The sequence below is a fragment of the Hylobates moloch genome, unplaced genomic scaffold (genome assembly GCF_009828535.3).
Source record: "Hylobates moloch isolate HMO894 unplaced genomic scaffold, HMol_V3 SCAFFOLD_14, whole genome shotgun sequence".
In the NCBI taxonomy this organism is placed as follows: domain Eukaryota; kingdom Metazoa; phylum Chordata; class Mammalia; order Primates; family Hylobatidae; genus Hylobates; species Hylobates moloch.
Window position 1 is genome coordinate 86,423,916 of NW_026652289.1, and position 23,069 is coordinate 86,446,984.

At 49.5% G+C, this 23,069-nt stretch overlaps 1 protein-coding gene across 3 annotated transcripts in view; it reads right to left on the reverse strand.

Annotated features, from left to right (window-relative positions):
- Positions 1 to 5,717: 5,717 nt before the first annotated feature.
- The window catches only part of ATP10A (ATPase phospholipid transporting 10A (putative)), a 187,617-nt gene continuing 170,265 nt past the window's right edge, over positions 5,718 to 23,069 (reverse strand). The window contains exons 15-22 of one of the 3 annotated variants that reach the window (XM_032174798.2): positions 21,760 to 22,087; positions 18,657 to 18,733; positions 14,663 to 14,788; positions 10,260 to 10,460; positions 7,985 to 8,065; positions 7,802 to 7,906; positions 7,113 to 7,300; positions 5,718 to 6,966 (exon numbers count right to left, since the gene is read on the reverse strand). In XM_032174798.2, coding sequence (XP_032030689.1) covers positions 6,333 to 6,966; positions 7,113 to 7,300; positions 7,802 to 7,906; positions 7,985 to 8,065; positions 10,260 to 10,460; positions 14,663 to 14,788; positions 18,657 to 18,733; positions 21,760 to 22,087 — 1,740 coding nt within the window. In that variant the 3' untranslated portion in view covers positions 5,718 to 6,332. Of the gene's footprint in view, positions 6,967 to 7,112; positions 7,301 to 7,801; positions 7,907 to 7,984; positions 8,066 to 10,259; positions 10,461 to 14,662; positions 14,957 to 18,656; positions 18,734 to 21,759; positions 22,088 to 23,069 lie in introns of all 3 variants that reach the window. The other 2 variants (XM_032174797.2, XM_058427558.1) reach the window with 2 other exon arrangements.

A 23,069-nucleotide genomic window follows, 5' to 3' on the forward strand; every position in this document is an offset into this window, starting at 1 on the left:
GCAAGGGCCAATGAGCAGGGCCAGTGAGCTGCATGCAAGACCGTACCCAGGGCCCCTCAGGGGCTCTGAGGGGTGCAGGATGGGCTGCCCGCTCCAGTGGTCAGCCGTGAGGATGAACTGGAATCTCATTCCAATGTGGAGGGTGGGTTTTACAGGAGCAGCCCACTCCGGTTGGGCAGGGTAGCTCAGGCAAAACCTGCTGGACTCCCCCTATGCGCTGGGCAGGGGCGGAGGAGTCCTCTGCTACCCATTGTCATGGACACTCCTTGGCAGAAATTTCAAACAAGCGTCGAGGAGAGGTAGGGCTTCCTGGGTGTCCGTCTTATACAACTGCTGCTCCTGTGCAGCAGCCAATGGCTTTCAGCTACATCAGCTGGAAAGGAGGTACATTTTTGTCAGAACTGTCCTCATTCTGCAATTTGCTCTCTTCAGTTTCAAACTACTCTAACGTGTCCTCATATGTGTGGCCACACACATAGGACTTTCACAAGCATGAACTGGACCCGACAGCTGGGGGGCGACGTTGGCCTTCCAAGCGATGGAGATGTTGCTCTGCAGAGGGCCAGGCTTCCAGAGTAGAGCGTTCTGAAGGACTCATCCTTCGTCACTGTCACCCAGAGAAGGCCTTGCACGCCCTTTCTTGCCTGCTTTGGCTCATTTTTGAGACTGCCATGCCCAAAAGTCCCGAGAACAACAAACTATTGAGTTTTTTTTTTTTCTTTGCATTTGAAGAAGGGAGGTGATGGCAATGCTTCTCTCTGGGAGTCTTTGGTGAAATACACAATTTCCACTGGGCTTCTTAGCCCTGTCTTGGCAGCCTGGCTGGGCTGCCTCAGTGCCCCACGTGTCCAGAGCCGTCCTGGCCACCTGCGTGTGCGGGTGCCGAGGGAGACAGCTGTGAGTGTGTAGCAGTGATGGGCATTCACTTAGTGGATATTTCCCGCTCCAGCTGTGCTGTGTTTGGGCCACGGAGTGTGATGGGAGACAAGGAGGTTGCGTGTCCCTGGACAGTTACTGCTGTTACACTGATGGAAAGAACGTGATGGCAAGCCTTGGTGTGTGTCCCCAGCCCGGGACGCTCTCCATCAAAGTGCATTGTAGGCATGAGTTTGGTGGTGCCCTGACGCCCCTGCAGGGTTGGAGGGCAAAGAGGAAGCTCGCCCAGGTCCCCTCAGGCCTGCTGGGTGATGAGGCAGAGTCACCCATGCACTGTGGGGTCAGGTTTCTGGAAGTGTTTTCCAAACAGAATAACCATGGCAGCCTCTTGCACCTCAAAGGCCTGAGAGTGAGTCTTCATCACAGGCCTTGAGCTTGGACAAAGGAGATTCAGGATGAGAAAGACACTTGGCACTACCTGTCTACACACCTCTGCTGTCTTCCCAGCCTAGGGACTGCTATTGATAATAAATGACTGGTTAACTCAGACGGCCCAGCTAGTCAGGATCCCCTTCTTTGTTTTATCTAGTGACTGTGTCCCTGGCCAGGCCTCTTTAAAATTTATGGCTTCGGGAATAATAAATAAATAAAAAGAAACTTCACAGCTTCATTCTGAAAGCATAGATGGGTCAGCCCTGGCTGTCCAGAACATTTTTGCATTTCTCTCTGGATTATTTGCCAGGCAGCTGGTCTGTCTTACATTATTTATTATTTTTTTGTCATTTAACTTTGAGATGCAAAGTTAACATCTGTAAAACTAAAAAGATAGCCTTTTCTAAAATAATTAAATTATGAGCTAGGAAATACCACTTTCTGCAGTAAAGCATGAATCTGCCTGTGGCATTAGAGAAGGCAGCTGTGCTGAAAGCTGGAAGATAAATGGGAGGACAGTCCGGGGCCCGGGGCCTCCCCAGTCTCACCCGGGTTGCTGTCGCCCTCCAGCCAGAGAGGCTGGGAAAAGGTGAAAAGCAGACAGGTTTGCAGTTCAGGGAACAACCTGGACTTTGTGTGCCATTTTAAACAAGAACTGAGGACGCAGAAAATTCCTCATTAGGAAGAAAACGTTAAGAGCCGGCCGAAGTCTGCCCTGGCTGGATGGCCGTGGGTGTGGGCGCGCTGCTCGGGGAATTTTGGAAGCCGCGGATGGTCTCCCGGCAAAGTTGGAGGCACATCGTGTGCTGGTTGGGCCTGAGCCTGGGCCTGGCTCAGGAGGTGTTGGTTTGTGCCATCCGGAGTCTGAGCCATGTCGTACACTTTCCAGCGAAGGCCTCCAGCTGTGGTTTGATTAATGAGGACCAGAGAACAGCAGTACCATTCTAAGGGTCCTGTAAACACTCTTGTCACTTCTGTTGTTCCAAAACACTTGCCCCAGGTTAGGTATAAACTAAGGTCCGGTACTTCGAAAGTGTTTTAGTGCTTTTAAATACAAACATGAGAAGGGATTCATTCAGTAAGACACCAGGTTGATGTTGTGTGAGAACAGGCTAGGTTGAGATAAAAAAGGAGTTGCAACAGGAAGATCCTCTGGGTGGGGCTCTCAGGGCCTGTGTAACAGTGGCCACACCATTGAGAGGCCCCAGAGATGGCTTCCCTTCTGAGTGAGATGAACCCAGGGGCTGGGAGGGAGGGAGCAACAAGGCTGTCTTCCCCAGAGCTTGCTCAGACCACCAAAGGCCATCATTTCATTAAAGAAAAACAAGGTCAGGCGGCGTTGGCTTACGCCTGTAACCCCAGCACTTTGGGAGGCTAAGGCAGGCAGATTGCTTGAGCCTCGGAGTTTGAGACCAGCCTGGCCAACATGGCGAAAGCCCATCTCTACAAAAAATACAAAAATTAGCCGGGCGTGGTGACAGGTGCCTGTAGTCCCAGCTACTTGGGAGGCTAAGGCAGGAGGACCCTGTGGGCCCAGGAGGTAGAGGCTGCAGTGAGCTGTGATCACGCCCCTGCACTCCAGCCTGGGCAACAGAGTGAGACCCTGTTGGAAAGGAAAGGGGAAGGGTAAGGGGGAGGGGAAGGGGGAGGGAGAGGAGGAGGGGAAAGGAAGGGACCAAAAGCTGGTGGTGACAAAGTTGATTTTGTGATCCACAAATGTGCCCTCACCCTGAGTGTGGGAAGCTCCCCTGGACATGAGCTCTGCAGCAGTGGCAGGGTGAATACTTATGAAAGTCTTCGTGCCTTCGAGGTAACAGGTCCAAATAGGGGCATTTTCAGTAGAGATGCGAGGAAAGCAGGAGGAGGGTGAAGCTGAGTCCCGGCCCCTTACCGAAGGCACAGATACGATGAAGGCAGGTGCCTCCTGGCCAATGAGTCGGGGAGCTGGGACCCTCTCTGTGCTCACTCCTCTCCTAGGTCTCTCTCCCTGCTCCTCTCTGCACTCTGCACCTCTCCCTGCGCCTCCCTGGCCTTGCTTGGCTTGGGCCACTTCCATGTGCAGGGGAGAAGCTCTGCTTGTAGTTACATCCAAGCACTTGCAGCCATGCACACTTACAGCTGGGCCTGCATTTCTAGTCACAAATAAGGAAATTGCCTGTCCCTCTAACTCCTACACCCACTTTTTTCTCTATCTATTCTATAAATGACTGAAAGACAGTCTGGGTATATTTGTGATTTGTCTATTTCTCCTTTTTGTAAATTTGAGTTTCATGTATTTTTAAAGCTGTGGTTATTAGGGGTATATCACTTGGGCGATTCTCATGTCCTGAGAAGGCCTTTTTATCATTATCAGGCCCCTCTTTATGGCCTGAAGTCTATGTTGTCTGATATTAATATAATTATGTCTCCTTTCTTTTACATATTGTTTATATATTAAATCCTTTTGCATCCTTTTACTTTCAACCCACTGTCTTTATACTTCACATGCCTTCTTTTGAAGAATGCATGTCTTGTTATATTAGCCAGAAATTACAGAAAATATTAAATCATAATGGGTTACAGCAAGCAATTGTCCTTTACCTCTGATTATCACAGGAATGAATGCCTTCAGTGTTTCAGGATTACCACTCATTCTTCGATTCTTTAAACATTCTCTCAGCACATTCAAACTGCTAGGGTCTGTGCAAGGTGCCAGGGACCCAAAGTGAAGAGGACATAGTATCTGACCTCCAAGAGCTTAGAATTAGTTGATTTTGACTTTGAGTTAGGCACACTGTACAATGTCAAATGACTAACCCAGCTATTTTGTCGCCAAGCCTGAGGAAGCCAGCCTTCCTACTTATTTTAGATTTGTTACTGGGGTTTGGTAACCTATTTCACCTACTGCTTTTTTGAGATAGTCATGACGTTCACCACCATATTATGTTCGTTTTGGCATCAAACTTAGTTGCTTGCCATGGATTGTTACTGTGGATTTCCATAATACTCCCCATCCTGAAGAGCAGCTGTCAATGCCATTTAGAACATTTATTTCTCTTAGCTGACTGTGGGATGCATATTCCTGAAGCCAGCGCCAAGGTCCTTCCGTTTCCCAATAGCAAGCATCTACTCTCCAGAGGGGAAAGACATCCCCTGAAAAGAAGGTAGGTTGTATGTGCAGGATCATCTGGAAGCTGGGAATCTGGAGTTCTCAGATACGCAGGTAAATATGCATCTAGTCCTTGTACTTGGTGCTCGCAACCATTACCTTAATTCAGGGAGCACCGTCACCTTCCAAAGGAGATTCTTTTCCTATGCGTTGTTCCAAGAACAGAGGAGGTGGCAACAGGCTGGGCAGGGTTGGGACGGCTGTCACCTTCGGTCTGAAATCACTGGCTGCTGAAGCCCCCACCACCCCTTTGTCTCCCCCATTTAACAGGGCATCGAGATTCCTCTGACGTCCACTCATGCAGCAGCTCAGGTGTTCTGAGGGAAGTGGACCTCTCTCCCAGCTCCAGCTGGAAGTCCCAGTCAGGACGTTCCCCTCCATTTGCCAGTGAATGGTTCTGAGGATGTTGTGCAAGCTATGCAGGGTGAGGCTGAGGAATCCAGGACTCTGTTTGGAATGTGGAGAGAGGGGCCCTCTGCCTCTTCTGAATAGTGATGCATGGATAAGTCCTGGGGGTGACATCAGCCAAGCATCCCCAAGAACAGAGGCAGACCCAGGACAAAGCTGTCCCTGAAAGCTGGGAGAAAAGCCTAGGTCTGAGTTGCTGAGTCCAGGCACCCTCTCTTGGGACCTACGTTGAGCCTGTGCCTGCTTTTCTGCTTGACTGGAATGAGGTGCATTTTCTGTGACTTGCAATGGCCCACACTCATTGCAGAACGAGCCATGCTTTCCTGATATGCCATGCTGAGGAATTTCTTTGTCCTCAGATCCTATGCCCTCTCTGCATTGCTGTCCTTGAAGACAGGCATCCAAAGAGGCCCTAGGTCCCTCCCACACAGCGGGGAGTACACCGTTCACAGCCCTGGTGCTGAGCAGAGCCAGCACCTAAGAACTGTTTGACAAAGTAGAAAGAAGGGCTCAGAAGATGACATGCCGTATCAGTGCCTTGGATTGTTATCATTTCCTCCCCTTCCTTTTCTACTTTTAGAGGGACAGAACTAATGGCTCATTAGAAAAATGCCTGAAGACCGCCGAGCTCCTTGGCACGTGGTGCTGATGGCCTGGTGCAGGGTGTCATGGTGGCCAGCTGTGCAGCAGCTTTGGTGTGTGCCATGCAGCTGTTTTCTTCATAGCCTCTAAAACGACTTGCCTTACGGAAGTGCCCTCAGATCATACTCTGTGAGGTCAGATATTAATCATTTCATACACCAGTGGCAACTGGACACACTGTCTTTGCAAAGTGAAAGTTGTTTATTGCTTGTTATGATTTAACAGGCAAAATACTACACCGGGGATGTAATACCTGCAAGGCGGTCTTCCTGAAATGCCTGCCCGGAACAGAACGCTGGGATGCACTCAATTGTGAATTTTTCTTGAGGTCTTCCTTTCCCTCATCTGGATAAAGTGGAGCGCAGCCCTCCTGTGTCAGTGAGACTGGAAGCCCGTGGGGGACTCCGCCTCTGGGGGCCACGTGCTCTGCCCTCTGCCATCTCTGCTCATTGTTCCCCCGTGTTTGCACCTGCCTGCATCAACTATGAGCAGTCGCACGTTTGTACTCAGGGAAAGCAGGGTCATACATGTTGAAGAAAACAAATCATACTGCTTGTTCTTAAAAATGAGATGAAAAAATAAATCTTAACACACTTTTCAAGTGTCACTCTTCTATAAACTTTTATACATGTTAAGGCTTTTTCTTTTCAATATACTCTACTTAGAACTTTAAAAAATAAACTTTCTTTTTTGGTACCTCTTGTTTCCTGTATTAGCCTGGGAAACATTTAGAAATACATCTCCCTAGAACTCTTCTGTGCAAATAATAAACATAAATAATATTAACATTTATTTATATATATTAAAAAAGGCCATTTCAAGGTTTTCACTGCGACCGCCTTGAAGATGCTCCTGTAAGTAGTCTGTGGTCTGGCCCCTGAAGTCCTGATCGGCCTGAGTGGGGCTGGACAGGAAGTCCACGTCCCGCTTGTCCATCTGCAAGCTGCTCCGTCCGGGAGAACTGTAAGACACTCCCCAGCCTGCTGACCAGCGACCAGGAGGAAATCCAGGTGAGTAGGCTGAAGGTGGGCAGGCTGAAGAGGGAAGACAGGGGGGTCACCCTGCCGGTGCTGGCAGCTCTCACCTTGGACTCCTCAGGACACCCTCCTGGACTCCTCAGGACAGCCTCCCCTGGCGCAGAGGACATGGGGGCCGGTGCGCTCAGCCCCTCCAGCAGGGTGTGCTCCCTCAATGGCATGCTCATGTCCACTCTGCTGGGCTCCCCGCTGGCCTCCGGGGAGCAGGCCGGCTGCCGTGTGTGCCAAGAAGGCTGGGACAGGGGCACAGAGGTCTTGACAGTCCTCCCTGATGAGTGCTCGGTTCCCGAGTCCTTCGGGAGGCGTCCCTGAGCAAAGGTCTCTTTGGGAGCACTGCATCTCCTGGGGGACTTCCTGGTCAACTGACGTGCCAGCTGAAGTTGGGTGGGGAAAATGCTCCCCTGGAGGGATCTGAAAAACAATCTAGAAAAAGCACATTAAAACAAAAAGTTAGATATTCCTGCCGGTGGTGTCTTTGAGCTTCCAGAGACCCACACAGAGCAGAAGCAATGCCAATGTCGTCTGGGCTCACTTGGGACTCAGAGGCACCATCCCGCTCCGACACCCACCTGGGCAGCAGCGCAGCGACAGGCGTCATCAGGCAAGTCAAGTAAAACACTGGGTCACCCAGTAAGGCTTGCATAGTCCAGTAAGGGTTGGATGGAGGATAGCACGTGGCACAAGATGCATTGTAAATCAAAGCCACGGTGAAAAACAAAAGGACACTGAAGCCACATGTTATCCAGTTGAGCCAGGTCTGAGGGGGAATGAGAAAGAAAGGGCTTTTATTTCCACCTAAAAGTGACAACAATGACAATCAGAAAAACGTGCCAGTCATCAATGAACAGGTGTGAGGTTCTGAGGCCTTCAGACACATTGCGGTCTATGACACAGGTAACCGGTGGGGCTCAGTGAGGCCTCCGGAACCCATGGACCACCCTGGGAGATGCACAGGAGGTGAGATGGAGTCAGGGGCGAGAGGGCAAGACAGGAGGGAAAGGAGAGAATGTGGTGGTGGAAGCGAGAAAGAGGCGGGAGGGAGATGAGCGTGGCCGGGGAAGTGCGAGCATCGGGCTGCAGCGGCTCCCCACACCACAGGGCTCGGGAATGTGTCATTGTCCTTCTCATCACACTGAGGTCAACTTTACAGTCTCCTGTCTACTCAAAACAACCTCCCAGACCTCATGAATCTGCAGGGAAGTGTGGGGTCCACGGCATTAGTGCTCTTCTGAGACGTGGCCACGCAGGCGGCTCTTACCCAGGTTTTGGTTTCAAAGCCCAGGTGGAGCAGGAAGGTGAGCAGCGCGATTGTCACGATAGGGGTCCCCCAGGTAAACAGGTCCACGTTTGAGTCATAGTAGGCCTGAAAGACAGTGGGGTCCTGGATCTGTAGGTCCCCGATCCAGCTGGTAAGAAAAACTGCACCTGGGGGCCAACTTACCAGGTAAGGAATGGAAAAGCAAACCAGGCTCTGGAAGGCGGCGTCGGCCATGTTAAACCAGAACGTTCGTGGCCGGTATTCCTGGGACACAAAAACAATCAGTGATGTTACAGTGAAGAATTGGCATCCTCTGTGAAAGCAGTTAGAATAAAAATGGAGTCAGTTGTCTTAAAAACAACAGTAACAACAACAAAAACCTACCCTGAGGAGTAGAGCTGGGAAAGGCCATGAAGGGAGGGTTCTCATGCATAAATGCCTGATAACAAAAATAATCATACCCACAGAAAAATATATCTGTAAGGACATGTGCCCAGCAACTGTCTGTCCAACCTCAAACAGGCACCATCTTTGTCGTTTATCCTTGTAGTCAAGGAAAAAGCATCTCAAAACGATCATGAAATTTTTTCCTTTAAATACATTTGTCTTCCTTTACCTCCCTAAATATGCACATAGCTTACTATAGCACACATATTCCCATTGCAATGCCCTATTCCCGAATAAACACCATTCTCTTTTAGAGAGCCTCTCTCTGTTTGCTATTTAGGTTGACACCTCGAATGACATTTCCCAGGATGCTACACGTAAGTTAATGCACAAGGCAAGCACCTGAGGAAAACTCACTCTCTCAGGACTTTTGGAGACGCGAGGCCCCAGAGGCCTGATGAAAAGCAAAACTATCTGCAGCTGTCACTCACTGGGAACACTTGCACCAACAAGACGAGCTTCAGTAGCTCCAGGTTCACAGTAAAAAGATGAAACTGGACTGGCGCAGTGGCTCACGCCTGTAATCCCAGCACTTTGGGAGGCCGAGGCAGACGGATCACAAGGTCAGGAGATCGAGACCATCCTGGCTAACATGGTGAAACCCTGTCTCTACTAAACATACAGAAAAATTAGCCAGGCATGGTGGCAGGCGCCTGTAGTCCCAGCTACTCGGGAGGCTGAGGCAGGAGAATGGCGTGAACCTAGGAGGCGGAGCTTGCAGTGAGCCGAGATCGCGCCACTGCACTCCAGCCTGGGTGACAGAGCAAGACCCTGTCTCAAAAAAAAAAAAAAAAAAAAAAAAATGAAACTGCTTTCCATATCTTCCCAGGGAACACGTCTCTCAAGTAGGAAGTAGGAATAGCACCTGAAATTCCGGGCATTCTCCCTCAGTTTGAGCCCTTCTATTCCTTCCACTTTGACCAGGTTTTGCCTCTCTTGGTGGTGGGTCCCTTAGAATGTTTCTTAAGAGTGAGTCTTTACTTTTAAAATTACATGATGGATGTGTCCCAATGTTAAAAGCAAACAGCTATATACCCATGGGCAGAAATGACAATAACCTTGATATAGATGAACAGAGTCTCTATTACCCGGGTGACCAAATGTGTATTTGACCCTGCCAAGTCCCAGAGCAGCTGGCACGGGACCTGCAGGAAACACAGACTGGGGAAAGAGCTCTGGCTGAGCACATAGGGAAAGTGCTGGCTAGGCTCTTCCCATGGGCCACCTAATTCCACAGGACAGGACACACTCCCAGCGTCTTTGTCCCACAGGTGGTCAAGGAGGCTGAGGCCTGGCCAAGGATGGGAATTCCCCTGAAGCAACAGATAACAAGCAGAGGCCCTGCTCCCCTCCCTGGCCCTCTGCCTCCTGGCACGCCGTGCATGCAACCTGCTTCTGTGGGAACTGAACATTCACAGAGGTGGCCAGAGGAAGTTAACTCATCAGTGAACGAATCTGGAATTAGGGATTATTGCAGGAGAAATGAGACTCCATGTTCTTTTTGCCCACATGGAATAATTCAAGGCAAAGAAAAGCACTTACTGTCTACTTTAATGGCTGGCTAGAAACAGCTGGTCATCAGTGTGTGAATCTATGTGGTATATTACTGCCAATATGTATTTAAATCTATTTGCTCTTTCAGTGGCTCAGTGGCTTCCCTATGGGTTTGTCTTCTTGTTCATTCCCATTCAAAATAAGTCAAATTTTCTTCCTTGCTTTAGAAAAATCCCCCCTCCAGCCTCAGTGATCCCCTGTGCCTGACTTGGACTCTGGGCTTTCCTTGGGCTCCTGGAGACTCTTGGAGGGGGTACAGTTTTGCTTACGACACTTGATGCACCGCAGCCAAGCAGAGAGCAGAGCTTTTTCTCCGTCCTCTAGAATGGTGAATTCTAGAATTTCAGTTTGTCCAGGGTGTCCATCTAAAGGGAGGCTAGGGGACTGGCACTTTGGAAGAGCGAACATGGAGGGCAGAGCTCAGGAGGTGGAAGGCGGAGACTCGGGGGAGCTTTACCTCCATGTTCTGGCCACTCTTGTAGAGCTGCGGGTTGGTCAGCAGCACGTTGGCCGGCACATCCCTGTCCAGCACCCCAGTCACGAGCGGGGGAAGCGACGAGAAGAGCAGATTAAAGAAGATCAGATACCACTGGTCAATCATGGCAGATGCAGAGAAGCCACAGAAAAACTGGAACCAAAACAGGAGGCCCACGAACATCTGAAATCAAGAAAGGAAGAAAAGGAACAGGCGAGTCTTCAGCCAATGCTGAGGATTCTCATCCGAGGGAGCTGACAGGCCTGCAGAGTTTCACAGTCAAGATTAACTGTATTGGCAGCGATTTCTTCCAAAGACAGCCGTGACCTTGAGCCCTGCTGCTGGCCTCTGCCTCTCCCTCTTCCTCTTTCCCTTTGCCCTCCTCACTCCCTTAAGAAAGAAGAACTGGCAGTGGGAATTGGGAATTCCCAGGAGCAGCCCTTGTGGGGACCAGATTTTGTGCTTGACAAGCTCTGGATCATTAACATAAAACAAGATCAAGGTTTCACAGGGGTGTAGGGCTGCTCACATTTCAAGAGGGCCAGTTGGGTATGAGCTGTGGCATCTTCCCTAGTGGCCCTCCTCTGTCTGTGACTCCAGACAAAGCCTACCTGTGGCTATATCTCTGCTCCTGTCTCTTCTTTAGTGACCTGCATACTCTCTGAGGAGGTGCAGTGGACAGTGACTGACTCCCACTGAGGGGAGGACACACAAAAGCACAATAGCAAAGCCAATGACCTCATCAACATCGCTGCGGTGACCTGATTGTCCACAGGGACCTCTGCCGGGGGGAGAGGGAGAGGTATCATCTCTGATCCTATAGCTACAGCTACCCGGCTCAGCAGAATAGGAAAGTGAGATTCAGGGAGGTGGAACAGCCACCTCCGGCCCCTGCTCAGTGGGGTGGGAGCAAGTTCAGATCTCTTCTCACTATTGCTAGATTCCTGAATATCAGCGGCCTGAGTGCATTTATACGGTGGGCACGACAGTCAGTGATTGCAAAGCATTCTAACACTCATGAGCTGTGTAGCTGGGCGCAGAGCATGAACTCTTCAGTCTCACTTTCCTTGCTCATGACATGGGCATACCAATGATACTCAGCCAATGCAGCTGCTGTGAGCATGAAGCGACCCAATGCATTTACAATACTCACCAGAGTCCCTGGAGAGCTATAGGTGCTCGCCTATGGTGTGTGGTGGTGAGTGGTACCGTTAGTTCCCTTGTTTGGGACTCAGGCAGGGCAAGTGCTCTTACCCCACATACAGAGAGGGAACTTGAAGTTCCAAGACATCAAATGACTTGGCTGAGGCCACGGCGTGAGTAAGGAACCCAACTTGTTCAACTGTGGTGGGTCTTGACTTGGAGGGCAGGCACAGTCGCAGCAGGGAACTCTGATGCTAGACAGACATTTTCTGCTAGGCACTGCAAGGCCTGGGTTTGGTTCTGGAGCTGCAACTATCTACCCTTTTGACCCTGACTCAGTCATTTCACCTCCCTGAGCTTTTGGCTTCTTGACCTGAAAGTGACTTGTGAAGATCATAAGAAATGATAGCTTATGTTGAAATAACCCACCATGCCACATAGCCTCCAAGTCCTGTGTCAGACTATGATTTAAATGTCTTAATATGCAGCCTTTCCCTACATGCTGAAAATGAACATTTGGTTTTTATTCATTGACTTTCTTCCCTTCCTCACTCCTACGGCTGGCTCTCACTCACTCACCCCTACAGGCTTGGCCTAGTGAGTCATCAGTAGCAAATACAGTCAAGAGAAAGAGAAGATAAGTACTCAGATAATTGAGATTTTTTTTTCCTATAGTACCAAAAAGCTTTCATCCCAAACCACTGTTGCTATGGAAACCTTTCTTCTCTGCTTTTTATTGGAAAGAAAGGCCACCTTATTCCTAAAACTAATGAATTTCTCATTTTAGGAGGCAGAGTGATTATCCTTGAACTCCTCATGTAGATTAATGCTTGTTAACACAGGCCTGGCGTTTTTATGGAATAAAAACAGGCGTCCTCTTCTCCTTTCTGCACCCTTCAATGGGGAGGGACTCATCGCAGCAGGCAGGAGGCTGTGCCCATTCCAGGTGGCCACTAGGGCCTTTGTTTGCACCTGAAATGTTTAATGATTTGGCCTACATCATTCTTGCCCTCCCTTCGATCTGTGACATTTTAACTGGGAATTAGGGATTAGCTGGCTCAACTCACAGGCTTTGTTTTGTTTTTTTAAGATTTAAAAGAAGACTGGACATGGTGGTTCATGCCTATAATACCACACTTTGGGAGGCAGAGATGGGACGACAGCTTGAGGCCAGGAGTTTGACACCAGCCTGGGCAACATAGCAACACCCCGTCTCTACAAAATAGAAAAAATTAGCTGGGCATGGTGGCCTGTAGTCCCAGCTACTCAGGAGGCTGAGGCAGGGAGACTGGTTGAGCCTAGGAGTTTGAGGATACAGTAAGCTATAGTGGCGCCACTGCACTCCAGCCTGGGCAACAGAATCAGACCCTGCCTTAAAAAAAATCCAAAGAAGGAATTAACATGCTCAAGATCTCACAGCTAACAAGTGACAGAAATGGGGCTTGGATTCTGCCCTGCCCACCCCCATTCATCCCTCCACTCCTTCCGGAGCTGAGACCCTTTAGGCTTACAACTGTGCACTTGAGGTCTCCAAGCTTTGGGGATTCAATGCCAGGGCTGGGAGAAAGGAGGTATGAGCTGGCAAGCCCAGGAGTGGTGTGACACAGCCCTCCTCGGATAGTCCCAGGCACAGCCTAATCTGAATTAATGTCTGGGACGAAACCTATCAAGTTAAACATGCCCTGACTGGATCTGAGCAGCTGTATGCATTTGCTAGAAGATGCTCCGAAAAATGAAGGGGGTGGGTGTGACGGGGAAAGAGAGGTTGGGAAAAGAAAGGCAGGTGTAGCCTCCAGAAAAACAATTAAGAACATGGAGAACCAGCCTGAGCAACAAAGTGAGACCCTGTCTCTACAAAATAAATAAATAAAAAATTAGATGGGCCTGGTGGCACGCACCTGTAGTCCCAGCTGCTTGGGAGGCTGAGGCTGGAAGATCACTTGAGCCCAGGAAGTTGAGGCTGCAGTGAGCTATGATGGTGCCACTGCACTCCAGCCTGGGAGACAATAGTGACACTCTGTCTCAAAAAATAAAAATAAAAAGAGCATGAACAACCAATGACAGTTTACAGCTAGCTAACTGGAGAGTTTTTATATGGAAGTGGAAAAAGAATACACCTTTTATTTTATTTTATTTTTTTCAGAAGAGTACAGGATAATCTTGACACTGGAGTTCTGGTGTTTAGCCAGGTAGATTTATGGGACTACCTTGGAAGATCACTTATCCTAAGAGTTTATTTTGTCTCTTTGTACATTCAGCCAAAAGTAGCAGCAGCCTAGCAACTCCTCAGTAAAATATCTAGAAATTTCTTACAAATGGGGCAGAACTCTATGGCGGCCATGTGGTCCATCCTGCAGGGCTATGAAGGTGCCCATCTGCGAAAGAGGCAGTGAAGAAGGAACTAAGAGTCCAACGTGAAGATCCACATGAAATGACCAGGCTGTTTGCAGAGCCCCCAGAGAGACAGAAATGCCTGCAGCCAATCTGCCCTGGGTGTGACTTTACAGCAGGGTCAATTCAGCTACAGACTGAGCTCATCCGAGAGGGGTGCGTCTGCTCTGCAAGCCTGGGAGGTGGGAGAGGGTGGGAAGGCCCGATGGGCAACCCCTTCCTGCTGGGTCTGAGCCTCCCTGACCTGGGGGCTTGCCGCCTGTCGCCTGTCCTGGTGTGGGTGTGTCCCAACAGAGGCCATTCAGTATGGGAATCAGAGTGAGGTTAAGTTCCCTTATTCTGATGCCAGACCACAAAGCACACTTATCACTGGATTTTCCCTGTCTACTCTAGAGAAAATGCTGGTAAGAGGACTCCTGTTTGGGGATATTTCAGCAGCATGCTCCTGAGAAACCCATGGAGAGAGTGGTTAGGAGCCTGGGAGAAGGACTGGGTGGCCTGGGGTGAATGCAGCCTTGAAGGTTTACCAGCTGTGTGCCCCTGTGCAAACTGCTAGCTGCATAATTACGCCCCTTCTCACTCTGCAGCCATCAGTGGACTTGCTAGTGTTATCTACCTGTTTCCACCACCTCTCCATAGAGATGCAGCTGCTCTCATGCCCCTGAATTAGACTCTGAGGCTACAGAGCACAGAGCCATCTCAGGACAGGGGACACTCACACAGGCGAAGGAGGATGGAGCAGATTGTCCATGGCCTCCCATCTGCTCCATCCTCCTTCGCCTCATTCAGGCGATGGTCCTAAGAACCGAACCTTCCAATCCCAAAGCTCTAGACAGGTATCCAATACCTACTGCGTTTTTGTAGAAGAAGTACAGCACCATGTTGGCAAGTCGGGAGTAGCACCAATGCCCGTGAAGAATCAAGAGCCTCTCCAGGTATTGGAATTTCGGCACCGCAAAGTCGCTGGCCATCACTGCCTTCAAAGGGAGAGGGATTCCTGTTACTGGTGATGCCGACCTGGTGTAAGGTTTGTCTTCTCTTCTCAAAATGCGAGGTACACAACAGGGAAGGAAAATCCCCATTCTGAACACAGTGTGAGCGTGGCTGGCCGGAGTCTCCGTCGCTGTTGTCTCCCTCAGCGTCTCCTTCCATTACAAAAGAGGCAATCTCACCCAACACGCTAGTTCAGGGATGTCACCTTATAGGATTCATTTACACTTCCAAATGTGTGTCATTAATGGGGTTTAAAAGGTTTTCCTTTTCCTGCCGTTTTCTCAACAAATGAAAAAACACTGAGACACATGGAGTTTATCTGCCTTTCTTCACCCCTGAATGTCATTTTCCTCTAAATCGGTCCATGATCACAACCCAAGGACGACCCAAAGCTGCTCCTGCCATATGTGTCAGAGACAGACATTCCCCTGTCCTGGGAGGTGCATTTTGGGCTGTTCTCCCCAGGAGCCTTGGTGATGGGCAAAGCCAGGTCCACGGCTCTACTGGCCTCCCACATACTCCCAATCCAGGACACTGGGTGCGGGCAGTGGCCGTGTGCAGGAGGGAGTGGAGAAGATGTTTCCTCCATGGACAGGCAGGACCCTGCCGTGGAAGCTTCCCCTGCATATCATCAAGCAAGGTGCTTACACAAGGAAGCCAACTAGGCTGGAAAACACCATCAAAATGATACCTTTTGTCCACAGAATAATTTGAAACCCACTGTACAATAAATGTCTTTGGAAAAAAAATCAAACAAAATGGCAGGAAAAGCTAGATTTCTGCTTATCATCAGGTTATTCTAAACAGAATGCCAACCTGCCTTTAACATCCAACTGATTTCCCTATATTCAAATAATATGTAGAAAGCAGTAAATTATGCCTCAAGTGGTACGCTTGAAATGGAATAGTGTCATGATACACAAAACCTTAGAACATCAATTTTCTGAACCAAAAGTTAAGGATTTCAAAGCAAATGTCTCTCTACCTCTTGCTGTCAACACATAGGGGCTTAAAAGGATTTTCGTGTTCTGTAATGCTTTACTCATTAACCCCATGATTCATTCTCTCAAAAATCATTTATTAAGACTCCACTATGGCCAGCCACAGACTTGGAGAAACAGATACTATTAGACACAGTCCCCGTCCTCCACAGAATCAGTCTGAAAAGCTCAGTCAAAAGGGACCAGTGTTAAAAAGAGGCTGATGGCCTACAAAGCCAAACTCTAGGCTGCCTTTGAAGAAGAAACCCCACCCTTGAGAACCACAGTCAAACCCCTCTGAGGACGCCTGGCTTGCCAGCGTTCTGCAGCTCCTTCCTCCTCTAAATCCAGGCCTCAAATACAACGCTTGTCCTTCCGTCAAAGTGGCCTTTCCAAAGCCTCCCAGCTTTTCTGGGAATTCCAGGAGAGTGGGATCAGAGATGTTGGAGTCACCTTGTATCCCTGGCTCCCAGCCAGCCTTGGCTCTAGAGGGTGCAGGACAAATAGGGTGAACCAGATGAGCCCGAGCTCATGAAGACAGAGCTTCCTGGGAGCTGTGGGATCTCCTCTGCTCCTCCTGCCCCCTGCCTGGGATAGCCTCCCAAGCTTGGCTGACCTGGGGAGTGCCTACTCCTCCTGCCTGATCCTCCACAGCTCAGCTCTGACATCTCTGGCATCCCTCTGCCTCAGCATCCCACAGCTCATCTCTCAAAGGTCTCAGCAGGGACTGACTAAAATGCAAGCAACAGGGTCCCAGTGCTGGAAAACCCAAATGCATAGGATGGTAAGGAAAGGTATCAAGCCTTGTCCCCATCTCACCTAACACATCCCCAGGGAGGATGCACAGCTTTATATATGTGCGGAAGTGCCCAGCAACCTCCTCCCCAGCAGCTATGCCTGTTCAAAGCTGCGTCTCCGGGCACCTGCCCTATGGCTCAGCTGTTCCCATCACCTCTCATGTAGAGCCCCAGGGCTTAGGCTGGTGCTCCCACTGTGAGGAGGAGAGCAGGCATGGCAGCTCTGGCCCTTCCCCAGCCACATGCTCAACATTCAAGTGTTTGATCCAAAAGATGTTTACTAGTTGAGTTTCCAAGCATATGAGGTCAATAGGTACTGCCCCCATCAGATTTTCGGTAGAGCAAACAGTGAAAACAGAAGCAATGCCAACAAAGTCAGAATGAATGAACTACAGTTGACCCTTGAACAACATTGGAGTTAGGGGTGCCCCCAAACAGTCGAAAATCCACATACAATTTCTGACTTCCTCAAAACTTAACTACTAATAGCCTACGGTTGACGGGAAGCCTTACTGATCACATAAACACTTGATAAACACACACAATGGAATCTACACGTATTTCACATATTCATGACATACCTGCATTTTCCTTAATTTTTTTTTTAATAAAAAAATAAAAAAGAGACTGGGTCTCATTGTATTTCCCAAGCTGGAGTGCAGTGGTGCAATCATAGTTCACTTCAGGCTCAACCTCCCAGGCTCAAGTGATCTTCCTGCCTCAGCCCCCTAAGTAGCTGGGACTACAGGCATGGGCCACCACGCTAGGGTTTTTGTATTTTTAGTAGAGATGGGGTTTCACCACATTGCCCCACTGGTCTCAAACTCCTGGCCTCCAGTGATCCTCCCGCCTTGTCCTTCCAAAGTGCTGAAATTACAGGTGTGACCCAACACGCCTGGCCAGCTTTAATTTTTTCGATATTTCTAGGCTATGCGGTTCATCTGCAAGTTTTTTCAAATTGTCACAAATCACCAAAAAATTTTCCAAGTATTTATTGAAAAAGGTCCCCATATAAGTGGACTCAAACAGTTCAGACCCGTGTTGTTCAAGGGTCCACTGTATTTTGTACATTTACTTAGCAAATGTTTCTTGAGCTTCCCTTGTGCAAGGTGCCATGCTGGGCACTGTGAAGACACAAAGGTGAGTCAAACATGAACACCATTTTCAATTTTCTGGAGGAAGAAAAAATGTGTGAGTAACGTAACACAGAGATTCCAGTCAGATGACGGTGGGGGGAATAAGGCAAGTGTCAAGGACCAGCCATGATGGAACTACTGTGCATCTAGCTTGGGACCCTCCATCTGAGGGTGGAACATCAGCTGAAACTATTAATGAGCTCTGCACAGGCCTGGCATGTAGTGCATGCCCAATAGATCATTACTGATCAAACCATTGAGTCAGCAAATGAATCAACCAGCGAGTAAGTGGTGTCAACATCCTGGTTGTTAGAACATTGGATAAATTGTTCCCTAAAATCTCCACCAACCCAAAAATGCTGTGATTCATACTTAATCAAATGTTGGAAACTGTTGTAATACTAAATCCAAAAGAAGCACATTTTTAGTTAAGTCATTTGTTCAATGTCTGACTCCCAGACCGAGAGTGAACACAGTGGCAGAGGAAAGATGCAGAGGTGAACTTCCATGTGAGTGAGGATGGCTACATTCCACCCGTACAGTGACACCAGGCTCCACCTACATCAAAGGCATTTTTTCAAATGGTATTGCTCAGTGTTCACGGACAGTAAAAAGTGCCTGCTGGGACTGAGCCATCGAAAGCCAGACAGAAGGCGATGACTCACCTTGCCTCTCTCTGAACCACTTATTTCACAAAAATAGACTTGTGACATGGGAAGACACGCTTATTGCACACTGCTTCATAAACAGGAAGAATGGCATTCCCCCTTACCTTCCACTAGTGGCTTAGCAGCTGTATTGAGCATCAGCTATATTGAGGGCAAACCCTTTAGCCTCGTTCAATAGAGCCCAGAGGAAGTTGGGGACAGCCCACAGGGTGATAGGACAAGAGGCCAGTAGTGCCAATTGGTCACACAGAATAGCCTGATTGGTCTTTACCTGCATACCCTCCTGGCCGGAGATTCCCACACCCACATCTGCCACCTGGATCATGCTGACATCATTGGCTCCATCACCTAGAAACACCACAGGCAAGAAGAATTGTTTGATTCTAGAAACAGCACAGAATCAAATCAATGTACTAGATTTTCTTGGGTGTCCCCATTGAACTCAGTCCTGTGAAAGGGTCCTGGGAAAGATGGGGGGAAAAGAAGTAGAGCATCCACCCTGGGAGAATAGAGTTAAGCATTCAGAATAAGCCAGCCACACCAGGAGATGTTTCAGAAAGCGGGCTGGAGCTGAGCCACCTGGTACGCGGTGCCTGCTCTGCAGTGTCGCTCTTACATCAGTAAAGCCCTCATCCTGCTGTCTGGCACAAGGAAAGATGCTATCATCATCTTCATCATCATTAGTTACTGAACCACTCCAGCCAAGCAGCCAAAGCTACTCCCAGCCACACTTCCCCGGGCAGTTTCTAAACTAAAGGAAAGAGGTTAAATTCAGACCAGCACATTGTGGAGCTCTTTTTTTTCGCACATGGATTGCCACAGTATTAGCCATTGTGCTCACTTTGGGGCCCTCTAGGGGTGCAGTTAAGGAGAACTTCTCTTCATTCTGTCAATTTGTTGATAGAAAATGTTTAGGAACACAGAGCATAGGTCAGAGCTCTGGACACCTTCGGGGAAAGGACAGCAGAGACATAAAGTCGTTATCACTCCGTGACGGTCACCATTCTTGGAACTGGGCAGCAGAAGAGCCCAAATCAGGGCATACATCCCAAGTTGCACAAATGAGAAAAGGTGCAGATACACAAAGTTAGAATGACTTGTAGTGTGACTACAGGATGTCCCTTCCCTGTGATTTTCTTGTTCTTTATAATGTTGAGACCAATATTAACTGATCAGTTAATATATATCAAATTTGAATTCTCTGAAGCAATAAAAATCTGTACACCTTTTCACAGAATGTCCCATTGAAAATGAGATATGGTAAAAAATGAGATATGGCATGCAACAATGCTGTCTATATTATAAACCACTGGGCACTAGGAGTAGGTCACATTGATGCTTTAACGCATTCTTTCTTTCTTTCTTTTTTCTTTTGAGACAGGGTCTCACTCTGTCACCCAGGCTAGGTGGGAGGGCAGTGGCATGATCATGGCTTACTGCAGCCTCAACCTCCTGGGCTCAAGTGATCCTTCCATTTCAGCCTCCTGAGTAGCTAGGACTACAGGTGCATGCCACCACACCCAGCCAGGTTTTGTATTTTTACTAGAGATGGGGTTTCGCCCACCACGTTGCCCCAGCAGTTTTTTTTTCTTCTTTTTTTGAGACAGGGTCTCTCGCTCTATTGCTCAGGCTAGAGTGTAGTGGTGTGATCACGGTTCACTATAGCCTTGACCTCCTAGGCTCAGGTGAGACTCCCACCTCAGCCTCCCAAGTAGCTGAGACTGCAAGTGTGTGCCACCACACACAGCTAATTTTTTTTATTTTTTGTAGAGATGGGGACTCACTATGTTGCCCAGGCTGGTCTCAAACTCCTGGGCTCAAGTGATCTTCCTGCCTTGGCCTCCCAAACTGTTGAGATGACAGGTGTGAACCACGTGCCCAGCCATGCGCTAGTGTTCTTATGGGTCATTACTTTCCCGTTTTCTTTTGAAATTCCATTTCTGTGTTTCCTTTTCTTTTTAATCAGCCAAGGATTTCCTTCCACTTCTTAAGGAATACCAGACACCAGTGGCTACGTGACTGAGCCGGGCCCTGGCCAGGCCAGGGAAACATCATTCACGTCTTACTGTGGCCTTTCAGGGCTGACGTTGTCCTCGTGCTCCCAGGGAGGACACTGATGCTCAGACGAGGAGGCTGGGACGGGGGTGGTGCAGGTCAGCCTGAAGACCGTTTCCAGCTCCTCAGGGAAACCTGAGGGCCACCCCAGGCACTTGAGGGCAAAGATGGCCTCAGGACAGGCCGTGGCTGTTAGGTTCCCCGGGCCTCCTGAGCATGTGCCCTATGCCCACTCTCCTTAGCGGTTACCGGCCTCAGGATGTGTAGGGCAGGGTCCCCATGATGACTGTGTTCAGGCCAGCTCCTGCTCTCCTCACTCCCACTGTAACCCAGGCTCAACAGCGGTCTCCTCTGGCCAGGTGAGGTGCCCACTCTGAACAGGAGGCAAACCCCATGTCAACAAGCAGGGGCTGTCACAGACCTTTTGCAGAAAATACTGCCAACACTGGCTGATTGATTGGTGAGGGTACTTTATTTCTGATCCAATTCTCACCTAGGTGTAGATTCTATTTACAGGGAGGCCCAATTGTTGGCATGTGGGGATCACGGCCACCGCTTCCTTCCTGGCCCTCACCAGGAGGTGGTGCTGCTGAGTCCCCGAACCTGTGCTAGAGACTCTGGCTGCGCCAGAAGTGGGCAGAGAGGATGTCCTGGAAGGAGGCGAGTGGCCACCATCCCATCCCTGGAGAGGAGCAGACAGGGCTCTCCAGGCCAACAGCGTCTGCCAGGAAAAACCACCATGAGAGACACAGTCCTTAAATAACTGGTGTAAAACTGAGCAGCGATGCGTATCTGAGGATGGACTGACTTACTCAGAAGCTTGTCCCAGAACCATCAGTGCAGCTGACAGAAAGCAGTGGGAATTCTGGTCATCAAGCCTCTGGGCCCTTAGGGCGTTACAAAGCCTTGGACACCCGGAGGCTCATGGTGACCAGAAGTAGCTGCAAAGGGCCTTCTAAGTTGGCCTGGGCTAAGGCTGAGTGTGTAGTGCCCTCTGCTGTGGCCAGGACAGACTGGGACAGGCAGGTCTCTAGTGTCCTGTCTCCTGAGAAACAGGGTAAGCTGCATCTTGTTGCCGTAAAGCAGCACTGGATTACTGACCTTACAGCATGAAACTGTAAATCTGCTACTCTCTTTTGTGGCTTTCCAATGTAAACTTTACCTTCAGAACATGTTGCCTGCTCTGTCACACTGGGTGTGATTTTACACACAGAAAGAAACGTGAGGAAGTGTTTTCCCATCTCGTTGTGTAGCATGGAAGGGTAGAGGAAGTTTGGGTCCAGCTGGGAGGAGGTTGTCTGGCCAGCTGGGATACTCACCTATGGCCAGGGTCATGACCTTGAGCTTGCTCCGCACCAGCTTCACCACCATGCTCTTCTGCAGAGGCGTCGACCGACAGCAGAGGACGGAGCGGCACTGCTTGGCAAGGAAGAGGAATTTGTCCTCCAGGTTTTTCTCCAGAGCATAGGCCAGGCTTCTCCCATCAATCACGAGGCTGGGACTGCGGCCAGAGGCAGTGGACATGGAGGGTGGGCAGAGGGAGGAGAACCTCATGCTCACTTTGCCCTTGGTCTTCTCAGGGGCTCTCTGGAGGCGTCTGGACTGCACATAGCTTAGGCACTGGTCTAGCAGGGCTGCACACGCCTCCTGAAAGGGACATGAGAGGACAGCGCAGTTCCCTCAGAGTCATGCCACAAACATCCCTGCCCTGGCTCAACACCTCTGGAGCTGACATCCTTCCCGGGCTCCAGGCTGCAGTACCTGCCTGCCCAGAGGTCACCCTCCAGAAACTGTGAAGTTCAGCCGGAGAGGATGACTTTCCCCATAGAAGAGACTGAATTGGTGGCCGGGTGTGGTGGCTCACGCCTGTAATCCCAGCACTTTGGGAGGCCGAGGCGGGCGGATCACAAGGTCAGGAGATTGAGACCATCCTGGCTAACACTGTGAAACCCCGTCTCTACTAAAAATACAAAAAATTAGCTCGGCTTGGTGGTGGGCGCCTGTAGTCCTAGCTACTCGGGAGGCTGAGGCAGGAGAATGGCATGAACCTGGGAGGCGGAGCTTGCAGTGAGCCGAGATTGCGCCACTGCACTCCAGCCTGGGCGACAGAGCGAGACTCCGTCTCAAAAAAAAAAAAAGCGACTGAACTGATCTAGGTTTCTCTAAGATCTTACTTGATCGCCCGTGATACAGTGCAGATGTTGGAATGGACCATCTTCACTTTGGGAGGCTGGACTGTATTATTGTGAAATTGTTGGATAGTTAGACTGAAGGCCCTCCATGTACTCTTGATAGTTCTTGGAGGCCCTTACCTAACCCGCCAAAAACCAACTGCAGAACACAAAGCTCTGCAAAAGGCTTTGTTATGATTAGCCCCTAAAGAAATGCAATTTTCCGTATTCTCTCTAAGTTCTCCAATACCGCCAGGAAAACAAAAAAAAAAAGCACAATTACGGAGGCTTTTAATAGGCAAAACTTGATCTGGATTCCAGAGAGAGGAGGAAAACCTACGGTGGTAGCAGCACTAGGGATCAGGGGCAGGAGCTGGAGGCACAGGAGGGACCACGGTCTCCAGGAACAAACACGCTCAGGGGAGCCTGAGCAGCTCCCGATCCTCTGCAGACGGTGA